The sequence below is a fragment of the Molossus molossus genome, unplaced genomic scaffold (assembly GCF_014108415.1).
Source record: "Molossus molossus isolate mMolMol1 unplaced genomic scaffold, mMolMol1.p scaffold_m16_p_23, whole genome shotgun sequence".
Classification (NCBI taxonomy): Eukaryota; Metazoa; Chordata; class Mammalia; order Chiroptera; family Molossidae; genus Molossus; species Molossus molossus.
This window is the reverse complement of record NW_023425359.1, coordinates 16,582,579-16,596,325: the sequence shown is the minus strand read 5'-3', so window position 1 is coordinate 16,596,325 and position 13,747 is coordinate 16,582,579. Positions and strand designations below refer to the sequence as shown.

Below are 13,747 nucleotides of genomic sequence, written 5' to 3'. Positions count from 1 at the left end.
CCTGGGGCCCTCCCACTCAGAGGAAGGGATGCTTCCCAGAGACCTGACCACCAGTGAGTCATAGCAGGATTATAAGTTTGAAAAATTCTCCAAAATGATCACATGACACTGATCTATAGAAGAGTAAAAATGTTGTCCATACTATACCATAAAATATCCCAGCCTTATTAATTTCAAAACATTACGTTTAAACATAAAACCTATTTAAATACATTAAAATACTGGCTAGTCTATAAATTTTTCAACCAAAAAAAAAACAAAGGAAGAGAAGGCAGATAGGGAAAACAGTACTAATTGTTTAATCTGGTGACAGGTATATGGGGGCTCACTATACTCTTTCCTTCTTTTCTATATATTTGAAAACAAATTTTTCCTGTCAATCCTCACCCGAGGATATAGACTTTTAGAGCGAGCGGAAGAGAAGAGGGGAGGGAGAGAGAGAAACACTGATGGGAGAGAGACACATCAATTGGTTGCCTCCTGAATGACCCTGACCCAGTCCAGGGATCAAACCTGCAACCCAGGTACGTGTCCTTGACTGGAATCGAACCCATGACCCTTCAGTCCACAGGCTGATGCTCTGACCACTGAGCCAAACTGGCCAGGGCTTGAAAATTTTTATAATAAAAATGTTTAAAGGCATAGATTGCCTTTAAGGAGAAGGTGGCATAGCGGACCCGTTCCTATTTAGATTAATGACCAATTATTTCCCTGAGCCCAATCTTGGGAGACTAATAAATATCATAGCAAAGATGGTAGCTCTAATTCTGGAAGTCCCAGTGTTGTCCAGCCTTCTTATTCAGTGTGCTTAGAAATCCTATTAGAAATAACTTTTAGATAAAACTGATCATAGTTCGTGCAAAGAGTTTGCAAATCCCCAAGTTTTCCTTCTTTCTCCAGGTTGGGGGAGAAAGAAGTACAGGGCTGACAGCATGTGACATAGGTCACACCGGGGAGGGGTCTGTAAATTAGGACGGTAACTCAATCTCAGGGGCTCCTGCGCCTCTGGTCACCCTTCCCAACCTGACACAGCATTGCTAAAACGGTAACTGAGCAGCCGCTCTTCTTGACGGGCAGCACCAAAAATGGAGAACGTGGCATTGAAACAGGGGACGTGAAACTTGGACAGGGAGGGTAGCAACCAGTGTTTACAAACATACACCAGGGCGGCAGGTGGGCCAGCCATAAATTACCCAAGATTGTACTGAAATTGCTGAAAATAAATTAATGAGGCCTTAGGAGTTTCTACCTTAGAAGATTCTCACTACCCCCATCACCCTTCTTCCCTACAAAAATCACTCATTCCAAAATGGTACCACTACCACTCTTGCTAAAATAAAATCTTACATCACCCAGGGTTGGGGTTAGTAAAATTCGCCTCAGCAGAGAAGCCAAACCAGAATGGTCTGCTTGACCCACTCAAGAGCCCAGAAGTTGCTAGCCATGCCTTCTGAGAGATGCCCACCCCATTCCTCACTCGGTGGTGCTATGGCATTAACCTTTGGTTTGCCCAGATGAAAGGGTAAGCTAGGGCATCCTGGTATTGCTCTCTCTTCTTTCCCATCTTGGTCCCAATTTTAGGCCATTCCCCACAAAGAGACCAAAATTACAATGATGACCATGATAAATAAAGTAGATTACAGTCCCTTTTGTCCCTGAACTGCATATTTTCAACCAAACTCCCAAATATTTGAAGAAAAAGCCCCCAAGAGCTACAAATAATCCAACCTCTACCACCAGCGCGTCTTCCAGGTCCACCGCCGCTGTGTCTCACCAACTCGAAAATGACGAGCCCTCACAGTGGCCGCCCAGGGCGCTCAGTGGTGAGGTCAGCAGCATGTCCGGCCCCGCCCCATTGAGGCGATCTCACTCCCTGACACTGAGGAACAAGCTCAGGCTGCCTGGAGCCTCAGCTGCATCCACAGCAAAGGGGGGAAAAACCCCACTTTCATCAGTAGCACCCGGGAGACTCATTTCTCAGTGATTAACAAGCCACCCCCATACACAACAATGCCATTGCCAAAGAGAAGGTAGGATCTACATCTCCTCTTAAGCAACCTCATGTGCAAGTCCAGGGTCATCTTAGTGTGCGTTGTGTGAGGCCTGTCCTCAGATCCTGCTGACACAAAGTCCTGCCCTTTCTCAACAACATCTACTCTGCATGAGCAGAGATGGCCATTAAGACCACTGGCTACCCCCTCCGTCTGCTCCCCAAGACAAGCTATTTCAAATGGGAAATGTGTAGGTTGTATTATCTCATCTGAAAAAGCCAACAAGCCACGATCATAGTAAGGAAACACTAGCTGGTAAACTTCCTGGGACTCACTCAAAGTCAACCGAACAAGAATATACAGCAGTGAAATACAGAGCTTCCCTGGGGAAAACCTGAGCATACCTGTGGACACCAGGAAACTCAGGATCAACAACAAGATGGCTGGATGCTGCTGGAACTCTCTGGGTACAACCTCCACGATGCCATCCTTCCCGCCAGAGCCCAGCAGCCCTACGGGCAGTTGTGACTTTGTGGTGGTTGGGTCCTGTGAGAGGGCCGTGGAAGGTGGCAGGGGAGTTCTATCAGAGGGACTCAGGGCCATGTCTCCAAGGACGCCACTTAACAAAAGGCAGAGCGCATCGTTGCGAAGACCGGAAGAGTGGGGGGGAGGGGCTGTCTTCACACAGACAAAACAACTACCTTGCTCACCTCAATGGCCTGCTACAATTTAAATATGTACGATGTTCAAAGGAACCCTTTGATCAACACTGTTCAGGGGACTGGCTGATGGTAAGGCCCAGACTGTGTACCTTGGCTCAAACATAAGAGAAGAAAGAAGATGACTCTCTCTCGGAACCACCACCAGATAGAAGACACCAAAGAGGAAGAATGAGGGGCAGTACCCCAAAGGATGGTGTTTGAGGACAAAGAGGCACAACTGGGGATGAACAAAGGACGGAGCCTGCCCCTGCTAGGTTAGGCAACACCGTGTGGAAGGAGCTCAGAGAATAGTCGGTAATTCATTCCTTCTGCTGGGGCTCAGCCACCATGACCTCAGAGTTATTCTGCACTGTGAAGTAAGCGACCCACAGCCCCATCTTGGGAGGAGCCATGATGCCAACGGTTGTCAGGTGCAGCCAGAGGTTGGGGAGTATTTCATAAGAATGACTCTGTTCCTATGGCAGAGGATCAGATGTTTTTGGTGACCTTATACTGTGGGGCCTTATAATAAGGATCTCTGCTCCTCTATATGTTACTTAATAAACCACAGAAAATCCAAGCTGGTCAGAGAGGGGGAAAAAGAAGAATTGCCTCCAAAAAAACCCCCCTGGTACCTGTAAGTTTACTTGTAGTTCACCATCTCAGTTCCATCTACTTGGGTTAAGTCTAAGACAGTAACTTTCCAACTAGTGATTGATTGGCATAGAGCTACCAGACCAGGCATGACTTGAGACACCCTCTGGTGTCACGAAAGCCCCTTTTTAGAAAGATGAGAAAAGTCTCTGAGAGGTGGAATGACTTGCACAATGCAAATTAGAAGGTGAAGCGAGACCAGTACCCAAATCTCCTGGCTCTCAGCTCAATGCTGCTGGGTTTCTCTCACTACACCAAAATAATTAAGAAAGGGCATGGGAGGGCAGACAAGAAGACAGAAGTCTATTTTGGTCTTTGGTAGGTAAGTAGGGGAAGGAGAATGCTGGTACTTCTATGAGAAAACCCCAAGTGACCCCAGGCTAATCAGGGGTGTGCCGGGGAAGGGAGCATTACCTTTCAACACCAGAGGTTCTTTGCCTTCTCTCTTCAAAGACTCGAGGACTATGTGAAGTGGCTGGGAAGGCATCACTCGGCTTGGCTCATTGGTATTCTCATCATAAACTATAATTTCTTTGGAAAAGATCCTCTTGAAAGAATCCTTGCCTTCCCTACAGGAAATCAAGTCTAGGACAGTGATTTTGCCCTGCTGTAGTCTCCGCCGGCTGATCTTATCGGCACAGTTAATGTGGACAGCTCCTTGGATGTGACTCTTGTTGTACTCCATGAAGGGCCTGCAGTCAATGATGACAGGGCCCTGGCTCGGCAGGTGACTCTTGCTGCATTTGGTCATCTTCTTCGCCAAGTCATTGGGGTAGATTATTTTGATGCTGGCTAGCTGCTTGGGGGTCCCTGACACAGGGCTGCCCAGCCCACCTGATGGACTTAGAGAGCCTGCATTCTCATTGTTGTTGACCATCTGGGTGGCAGGGCAGGTGCTAGAGGTTCCGATGGCAGTGGTGGCAGAGCCAGCGGCAGTGGCTTGGGTTTGGGCCTGACTGTCCTTGTCGTAGGTTGCCACAGTGCAGCAGCTGGCACTGCTGCATCCACAATTCAGGGAGCGGGCAGAGCCGCTGGATGAGGGCATATACGTCAGATTCGCAGCCTTTAGGGACACAACGGCGGTGGCGACCACAGGAGGATGGCTGTTACTGCCCGGGGCGGCAGAGCCAAGGTAGCTAGAGTCTAAACAAAGGTTGAGATCCTGAGGCCGGACGGGCCTAGACAGTGCCACTACTACCCTGTCGTCTAAAGGAGACGGAGGCATGAGGAGGCTGAAAACTGGCAATTCAAGAAGAACTCAAGACAGTCTGTAAAGAAGGGGAGGGGGAAAGAAAGAATAAAGTCACGTGACACAAAAGGCAGTCTAATCCAATCCCTGGGAGAGGCCACTGCATCCCTCTGAGCAAAGTCGTCCTGAGTGCCCTTTATCATGCTGCTCTTGAAGCTTGAACCCCATTTTTATGGACTCAAAGAGGATGTCAACCTGAGGACCCCCATCTGTTTGGTCACTAAGACTAAGCTTACATGTATAGTCTATGCATATGTTGATGAACAACCTTTCCTGGACCTACATCAAAGTTCACCTTAGAAAAGGTATAAAAGCACACAGAACTAGAAACTCTGAAGACAGAAAGGAAAGCTCTTAGGAATATCTATTCTGGGCCTCATCTCCTGGGTAGAAGTATAGTGCAACTATCTGAGAAAGACCCATTTGTCCACCCTTGCATACTTTCCATGTAATTCCTTACCCACTGCAAAGGCACAGGAATGACCAAGAGTGCTGGCATGGCTCACAGAAATATACAGCAGCTAAATATACATCGGGGCGGATGTCAACTTTCTGCAAATCAGAACGAAAGTATCCCCCTAAGTGAATCTTTTTTTGCTGGGAGCTAGTCTCCCTTTCCATTTGACTGAGCCCTTTGAAAAGCACACACAATCATATTAAACCTCCCATGTTTCCTCTTAGCCTGTTCATTAATCTGCTTTTTCCCTTTCGTTACAAACTGGTGTCCTAAAACGAAGCCTCAAGCCAAGGAGCCAGGTCTGGAAACCCCAACCCTGGCAGACCCATCACCATTTGCTCCATTGCTACCCCTCACCCCACACCCCCACTCCTGTCTTTAAGGAAAGGACTACTTTGACTCTCCTCTCTCCTTCATTTCCCCAGGGGCAAAGACTATGCATCTCAGAGCTTCTCTCAACAGGAGGCAGGCACTGTGCATAATATTTCAATCCCACACAGATACCCCCTCTTCGAGGCAATAAATCCCACAAAGATGACTTCCCAGTTAGCCTGTTCCTGTTCAAAGGGGCAGTGAAGTATAGCCCACCCGGTCTACCTCCTGTCTGGAGAGGGCGCCTGCAAAGGGACAGTTCCTTGCTCCCTGAAGGCACAGCGGGTACTCTACAACTGGCCCTGCGGGCTCCTCTCCTATTAACCATGCACACAGAAAGGAGACCAAACCCCATGCAAGAGTCACTCACCTAAACGAACTTTAGGAGATGTCTGGGAAAATGTCATCTATCACCCGTCTACACAGGACCGTCACCATTTTCTGACATCAAGCCCAAGTGTCACAGGCAGAATACACACACACACACACACACACACACACACACACACGGGCAAGCACCCATCGCATCTGCAGACCCCCCCAACTCCGGATTCTCTCACCCACCTTTGGATGGGAGCAAAGGATCCAACCCCTTCCCTCCCGCCCTCCCTTCCTGCTTTCTTCCCTCCCTTGCGTAGTATTTTTTGAAGAGCAAGTACTATTCCAGAAGCTATAACTGTTTCCCAGCTGGACCAAGCAGTGAAAGTCTTTGCTATTGTGTTACCTGCTAGGGAACGTCCCAGGATCAACAGTCCATTTTCTTGGAGAGGGACGCATAAGCGTGTTCACGGGGACACAGGCTGGGACCCCCACCTCCACTTGGAGTGCGCGGCTCACACACGCACGGAGCGTCTAAAGAGATCTGCATCCCTGCAGCAGAGTCGGGCGTCTATATGCCCGTGAAACCATCCAGACCGGCCCAGGAAACCTCCCGGAGAAATACTGAGCTACCTACCCCCTCTCCCTTGCTAGCCGTCCCTCCACCTCTAGGCAGAGGCTGGAAAGAAAATTAAGTGGTTACAGAAGGCTCCTTCCCTGCTCCTGGGGCACCTAACATCCCCCCTTCGCAACACAGCGCACTAACAAGCCCCAGGCATTTAAAACTGCCGCAAAGCATCCCAACAAACCTCATTTTTTTTCCTTCGCCCCAAATCCAAACAGACTGCAGAGAGAGTAAACGCACAGAGCGGCGTGAGCCAACAGCCAGAACGCTATTCACCTCACCTGCTGTGGCTCCCCGTGAGCATCGCCACACACACACACACACACACACACACACGCATACACACGCACGCACTCACGCACTCACACCGCCTAACACTCCTGGGCTCTCGGGGGAGCCGCAGTGACTTCCACTTACTTCATTAATAAGTGTAGCCCTCCACCATCTGGCGCTCCGCCTCAGTGTGGATTCGCACACTCAGCCCCCATTCACTTGGCTTCATTGATCTCCAGCAACAACATAGTTACTTTCTCTTTTGCTAGACTGTAAATGTACGGTTTGGGGGGGGCGGGCCGGCGGCCGACCGACGGCGGGTTGGACCAATAGGAATGCGGAAAATGCTGACCGTTACCTCACTGCAGCCCGCGGCCAATGGGTGCCCAGAGGGGGAGGAGTTGGGGGCGTGGCATTGCCTCCTGAAGGAGGGCTGCTCCAACACTGCCTCGGGTCCTCGGTGTTATAACACGGGCGGTGATGTCATTGGCAACCAATCAAAAACTTAAAAAGGGCCAGCCGGGGCCCGCGCGGAGCAGCTGCTCTTTATTTACATGTAAACCGAACCGGCAGGATGCAGTTAACCCTTTCCGGGGCTGAATTGTCAGTTGGCCCGACTCGCCGCTCCGGCTCCAGCTGGCTCTGCCCACCTGACGGGATCCCCCGGAACCCCCCTCGCGCGGGGACAGACCGCGCTGTCTCTTTATGATCCCTTCTTACTCCGGACGGATGATCAAAAGTGCCGGAATAACTTTCGAAAGGCAAGTACGACGAGAACCATCGCTGTCCCCAACGGGAAAACCGGGTTCTTCGAGCGGCGCCAGGTGACTTGGCAAACCCTAACAAGCTTCACGACGTCGCCGAGCCGCTGGCGCTGGGACGGTGGTCGGCGCGCAGCCGGGGCACCGCTTCTCCAGCCCGCGCGCCGGGGCCGTGCGCTGGGGCCTGGGCTCCGACGCGGCTGGCGAGCGGGCCGGCCGGCCCCGGGCAGTGAGGCCCGCCCCTCTCGGCCTCGCGCCGCCGGGAAGCGCCGGCCGGCCGGCCGCCCGCAGATGTCGCTGCCCCTCCGGCTTCCCTACTGCTACCCCGCGCGGCGGTGGCGCGGCGCCCTCTGGCTTGCAGACGTCCGCGCCCCGGTCACGCCCCCGCCTCCCCCGCCTACTGGCCGCGGCTCGAGCTGGAGCACCGAGGCGGCGGCGCGGAGGGCTGCTCGGAGGCGGCTGCCTGGCTCGGGCCCGAAGCTCCAGGGGGCGCATCCCGAGCGGGGGCACGGGCGCCACCCGCCTAGGCCGGGCAACCCGGGACTCGTCCTGCGCCCGACACGACCCCCAGGCCCAGCCACGGGCGCACAGAGTGCCCGCCACCCCTCAGGGCCCCCTGGCAAGCCGAGGACAGCCGGCCCGGAGCTTCTGGAGCAGCCGCGGCTGGCGGAAAGGACCTGAGCTCGGTGGAAAGCGCCAGACTTGCGCGGCCGAGGGGTCGCTGGCCGGGGCGCGCGTCGGGAGGAGAAGCGGGGCCGAAGCCAGCCTGCCTGCGCGTCTGGAAAATCTCGGGGAAGCCGAGGGAAAGTTGTTGGCGGTACGAACAGGAGTGGAGATGCGGAAATGGAATGCAGAGAGGCTGCATCAAAGAACCCCAAGAAGATCCCTTTCCTTTCTCCCTCTCCTGGCTCAGAGAGGCAGGGCGACAGCGAGATGATTACCGTGCAGTGAGCACGATAGAATCTTTGGCTGTGGCTTTTCTCTCTGACCAGATTGAAGGTGTTCGGAGACATACTTCAGGCTCCAGGCCTGATAAGTCAGCTAAGTGGGAGCGACATATGCATGTAATTTAGATCTGCCAGCTCTGCTCAATGCATGATTCAGAGAAATCCCCTTGGGTATCTAGGGAGGGGGCCGGGCGGGATATATATGCATATACACACAGTCTCGTTTTCACACCAGTATTTCAAATGGAAGTAAATGCACACACTCATCTTAAACAGGAAAGGATTTTTGTAGTCCATTCGCACACTAACACACATACACAGTGGTGGGGCACACCATTTTTTTCTCACACCTTTGGGGATCAACAGGTCCTGGCCAGGAAAGTTGTGTTCTAGGTACTTTCTGTACAAATCGGGAAACAACTTCCCCAAGGGTCTACCCTGGATCTCTTTGGAGCTTAAATAGCTAAAGCACCCCTCACCAAGATCATTATTAGGCGGGAAAAACTCGGGGTTGGAGAGTTCTGGGTGTAACTCCTGATTCTGTCTCTCATCTGTTGTATCTATCCATCCAGAGTCACTCTGTTCATTCATTGATCTGTGAAATGGGAATACCCCAACTAATAAAAATTCTGCTGCAAGTGCTCAGGGGTGGAGGAAAGATTGTTGATAAAAGGTATTCAGTAAAAAAGCAAAGTCCTTGTTTCGGGAAATGGAATGCCTCTGTTTAAGGGTACTTATGATCTATAAATTCACTGCTAACACCTCAGTATCTAGGCCCAAATGAAGAAGGGACTTATGCAGTTGCAGAAGAGTTCTTAACAGCTTTTCCTATGAGACCCAGAAGGGGAAAGTAACTTCAAGGAGAAATGCCACTCATTTAATGAGATGATCATTTTATTATAGTTTCAAACTAGTGGTTATAATTTAGTTTGACTAAGAATCTAAGCCATCCAGGCTATAAAATTGGAAAATGATGGCACATTTGCTTACTCTTTATCAAACCTGAAACATGGAATAAACATCAACATATACAAAGATATAATTATTGTTTTACTAGGCATCTCTCAGTGTATAGTTTAATATTCAAATTATAGAGTGGTGGAAAAAATCAGATTATAGATGGCTATCTTTTCAGTTGCTACTCTTCTAAGCTTTTTTTCTACAAAAAGAGGTGATTTTGTTTCTATTTTTTGAGTCAGAAATGTAAAAATGCTATCTGAAATACTGTCCTTAGATTTAAATTTGTAATACCAGCCAGCCAATGGCTATGAGCCTGAACTGAATACAAATAACCAGCAAAACCTTTTAGTCCCCAAAAAACAGCATCTTCATTGAATTTTAGTGTTCTGGCATGATTATACTCAGTCATATCTTTGTCCCTACAAACACCATAAGAAAATGATCGTTTCTTTCAGTGCAAAGTGCTGTGTGTTAAATCCAAAAGATGAAGGTAACTTAGGCCGTCATATAAGGTATAATAGGGATAATGTTGAACAAATATGTTAATTAACCGACTTCCTTTATGTGCACTCAAATGAAAATGTGTGTGTGATGATGGCAGAAGGTGGGGACTGGGTGAGAATCAGGTTTTCAAAGGAATCCTTCAGGTCAAGGTGGATTTCTGGAGGTCCTAGAATTAAGGCAGGCTTAGAGAACACTTAGAAATAATAAACCCCAGGACAAAGGTGATATCAAATCAGAAGAAGTGAGGAATGGCAAAGTGAGGTGGCAAGCAGTTGAGGTCCTTGAGGCCAACGTGGTGAAACATCCGTGACACTTTCCAGGCCTAGAGAGGGCTGATAAAAGGACCCCCAGCCCTGAAAGAGGTGGCCACTGCAGCATTCGGGGAAGTGATGGAGACAGAAGTGGGCCCATCTGCTCTCTCACTATCCATGAGTTTGGATGCAGGAGGCCGCTGGTCTTTCCCTTTAAATTCGTAGGTAGGCTGCCCTTGTAACTGGAAGGCTCTGAGCCGTTAAAGGTTCCATATCTGTGTTTTCTAGTGTGGTAGCCTCTTGCCACACAAAACTACTGAACACTTGAAATGTTGCAAATATGAGCTGAGATGTGCTCTAAGTTTAAAATACATGCTGGATTTTGAAAACATATAAAAAATGTAAAGTATCTCCATCATTTTTACGCTGGTCACATGTTGAATTGTTTGGATCTGCCGGTGTTAATAAAATGAATGTTACCAGTTTCACTCCACTGTTCAGAATGTGGCTATTAGGAAACTTGAAATGACTTGTGCGGTTTACGTATTTTTATTGGCAGTGCTGTTCTGGAACCTATAATTGCTCCTTTGATGGGAGGTCAATCTGGTACCAAAGGCAACAGAGCCACAGGATGTTAGGCCTGGAGGGGACCTGGGAGCTTATCTAGGTCAGTGGTTTTCAAATCGTGTTAGGATGAGCCGGAGGCGGTCGGGACGCCAGCGCACGTGCTTGCTGTGAGAGCAGCGAGGAGCCGGTGGAGCTTTGGGACCTCACTCCCATCCCCACCCGTGCACACTTGACATATATTTTTTTATTCCTCAGACTCCAAAGTAGGATGTCATTTGAAGAAAGGATGCTGGTTGGTTTCTTGTCCTGTTTTGTTTTGTCTTTTAATCCTAGCCCATCATTTGACCTGTAAGGCAGTATGAGGCCAAGATCATGGAGGTGTCACGGTCAAAGCTACGCTTGACCTCAGACTTCATTTCAAAGTCCAGCCTGGCCACTGCCGGACACCGTAGAGGAGGTGACTGGCCTATTGGGGGATTAATAAGGTCCCTGTCTCAACGGAAGCTAGCACATTCCCCTTCCAAGCAGTCAGCTTTTCCTCCCCCTCCCCTCACCCCCTGTTGGGACCTTAAAAAGGCCGCTGCTCTTTGTCCAAAGAGAATTCTGGCCGGCCCAAGTGTGAGCATCATTGACACGAACTGATTCCCTCCATGAAGACAACAAACAAAAAGCTAACTGCTGGCAATAGGGCCCCAGCATGCCTGGCTCTGAGATGGATGGCCTATTATGATTATGTGTTGCGACATCAAAGACTTAACATGTTCCCCTTCGCCAAGCTGAGCAATCATTTTCTCATTAGGACATGCCGTGAGACCCAGAGTCCCCGTGTCTGGCTGTGTTACGGAGGGATGTTGTGGGATACCAAGACAGAAGGTAAACAGACACTCATAGCCTTCCTGACCCCCTTCGGGACCCACAGGGATATCTCCCCAGCATCTCGGAGTAGGTGGACACTGTACGGCTTCTGGATAGAACAAGGTCCTTTGGCTTACCAGGTGTGTCGTAATGGGCCTTGTTTATCTTTACAATTCAACACTGAACGGATTCTAAAGATCTAGCATTTGCAAAAATATTAGCAGTTAACAACACTGAATGTTTTGCTCTGTGCCAAGCACTGTTGTATGTGATCTACATGCACTGACTCATGAATCTTCAGTCCACATGGAAGCTATAGATAAGCACTCGCATTAGCCTTACCTTGAAGATGAGAAAACGGAAATACAGACAGGTTAAGTAATCCACCCAAGGTCACACATCTAGAAAGCAGCAGAGGTGACGTTTGAACCCAGACTGTCTGACACCAGAGCATCTGCTTGTAACCAGGATGTGTCATTTAGTTCGTTCTCTGTGGGGATTCTACAAATGTAGACTGTCAGGGTATTTTTAATTGCCCCTTCGGAAGAATTTGCCATTTGTCCCTCTGCTTTCTCCCGAATGTGTCAAGAGTCCATCGCGTCCTCATGTGGTCTCACTCTCTCTACTGCTCCCTCCCTGTTTGGGATTGCACAAAACCTCCACTCTGTTTCCAGGATCCTTCCAATGAGCAATCTACACTTTGTCGGTGTTTTGATGGCTGCTGCAGGCTGGACGGACAGATTCAAGGAAGAGCCTGTGATGTGTCTGTTGCCCAGATCTTGTCTTGTTTGCCATCCCATCCCTAGCCCCTGGCACTGGAGACAGCACCTGGTGGGAGCTCAGTAAGTTTCTGTTGAATGAATGAATGAATGAATGAATGAATGAATGATCCAAGGATCAATGACTCAGTCAATCAATGGATAGCATTTTTATCTCTGTGCCCTTGAATTGTTTCCTCCTCTGTCATCTGAAAGCTTTGTAGCTATGGATTTGCACCATCTGTAATAGCTAAAGGTTTAGGGACCTCCGAAGCCCCCAAATTCAATCCTCTTCTGAGTTCTGAATGCAGATATTAATCAAGTGTCCATGTCTGGGGAGCCCCATTGTTTACCCATAACTTTGGTTGGTTGTTTTTATCATATTCTCTCATTTATAGTTTAAGTCCAATTTCTTTTCCCTGGCGTCTGTGGGAACATCAGCATCTTTCTCCCTGTGAGCCACCCTCATCGCGAGCCACACCATGCCCGTATCTTTGCGTCTGTGAGCATCCTTTGCACTGTGACTGTCCTCAGCTAAGGCAATGTGTCTCTTTTGTATTCACTGAGTTTCAGTAGCACGAAGGTATCTTCCTTTTTTCTTGCCACGTCTTCCCTTGGATGGCACTGGGGCATCCATTTCTATATGTTCATCCCTCTGACAGATGGCGGGGCCAGTGTTTATTGTCTAGCACATCACTGATGCCCATGAATAGCTTTTTTTCTGAAAGAGGCATTTCAGCAAGGACTTGTGCCTGGAAGTCAACAAACTCCTGTTCCTGGGAGCTGGGTGGTGTGCTCCAAGAGGAAGTGCTGCTCTGATTCTAAGCTACACAGGACAACAACCTGAGAAGTCCTGTTTCTAGAGTTCTGTGAAGGTGACCCACATCCCCCGAGACGACCCACCCAGGGGCACTGTTCAGTGTTCACCCTGATCTGTACGGTGAATACAGCCACCACTTGAGAAGTATAATCTCAGCCTGTAAAGGCCAACAATGCACAACTGTGGTGGCTGAGTCCCTTTCCAGGGGGATTTAAGTGTCCACTGTGTGCTAAGCTCTGGGCCCAAAGGCCCATCTTTGCCACATAGTAGGTGCTCAAATGAATTTAGGTCAGGTCAGGTCAAGCCATTGGACAGGTAAGAGAAAAACCCCTATTGTAACTGACTACATTTTTAGTTCAAGTAGGAATCTTGGGAGAAAGAGGAAATGTCACTGATGTCATGAACTTCCAGCTCACCGAAATTTAGAATTTAAAGAAGATAACTAGATCGGGTCAGAAAGTGGCCAAACGAAGTGCTGGACTGTGTTCTATTCATCTGTCGATGCCCGGAGCCTGGCACGTAGCAGGTGTGAGTGACTGAGAAAATGTGTCACCTTTCTACATGAACACACGGGGACTCCTTAGCCACCTTCGTGCTAGGAACACTGATGCTAGTTGATAAACTGCTATTCTGAACTCTAAATTGGATTAATGGAATGTTTTCTCTATATTCTTCACAGAACAG

General features: G+C 49.2%; 1 protein-coding gene across 3 annotated transcripts in view; it reads right to left on the bottom strand.

The window, feature by feature from the left end:
- Positions 1-6,892, bottom strand: part of DUSP10 (dual specificity phosphatase 10) — a 38,011-nt gene extending 31,119 nt beyond the window's left edge. Inside the window, exons 1-2 of one of the 3 annotated variants that reach the window (XM_036277431.1) lie at positions 6,785-6,892; positions 3,761-4,614 (exon numbers count right to left, since the gene is read on the bottom strand). In XM_036277431.1, coding sequence (XP_036133324.1) covers positions 3,761-4,571 — 811 coding nt within the window. In that variant the 5' untranslated portion in view covers positions 4,572-4,614; positions 6,785-6,892. Of the gene's footprint in view, positions 1-3,760; positions 4,615-5,794; positions 5,836-6,551; positions 6,565-6,784 lie in introns of those variants that run through there. The other 2 variants (XM_036277433.1, XM_036277432.1) reach the window with 2 other exon arrangements.
- Between the last annotated feature and the right edge of the window lie 6,855 nt (positions 6,893-13,747).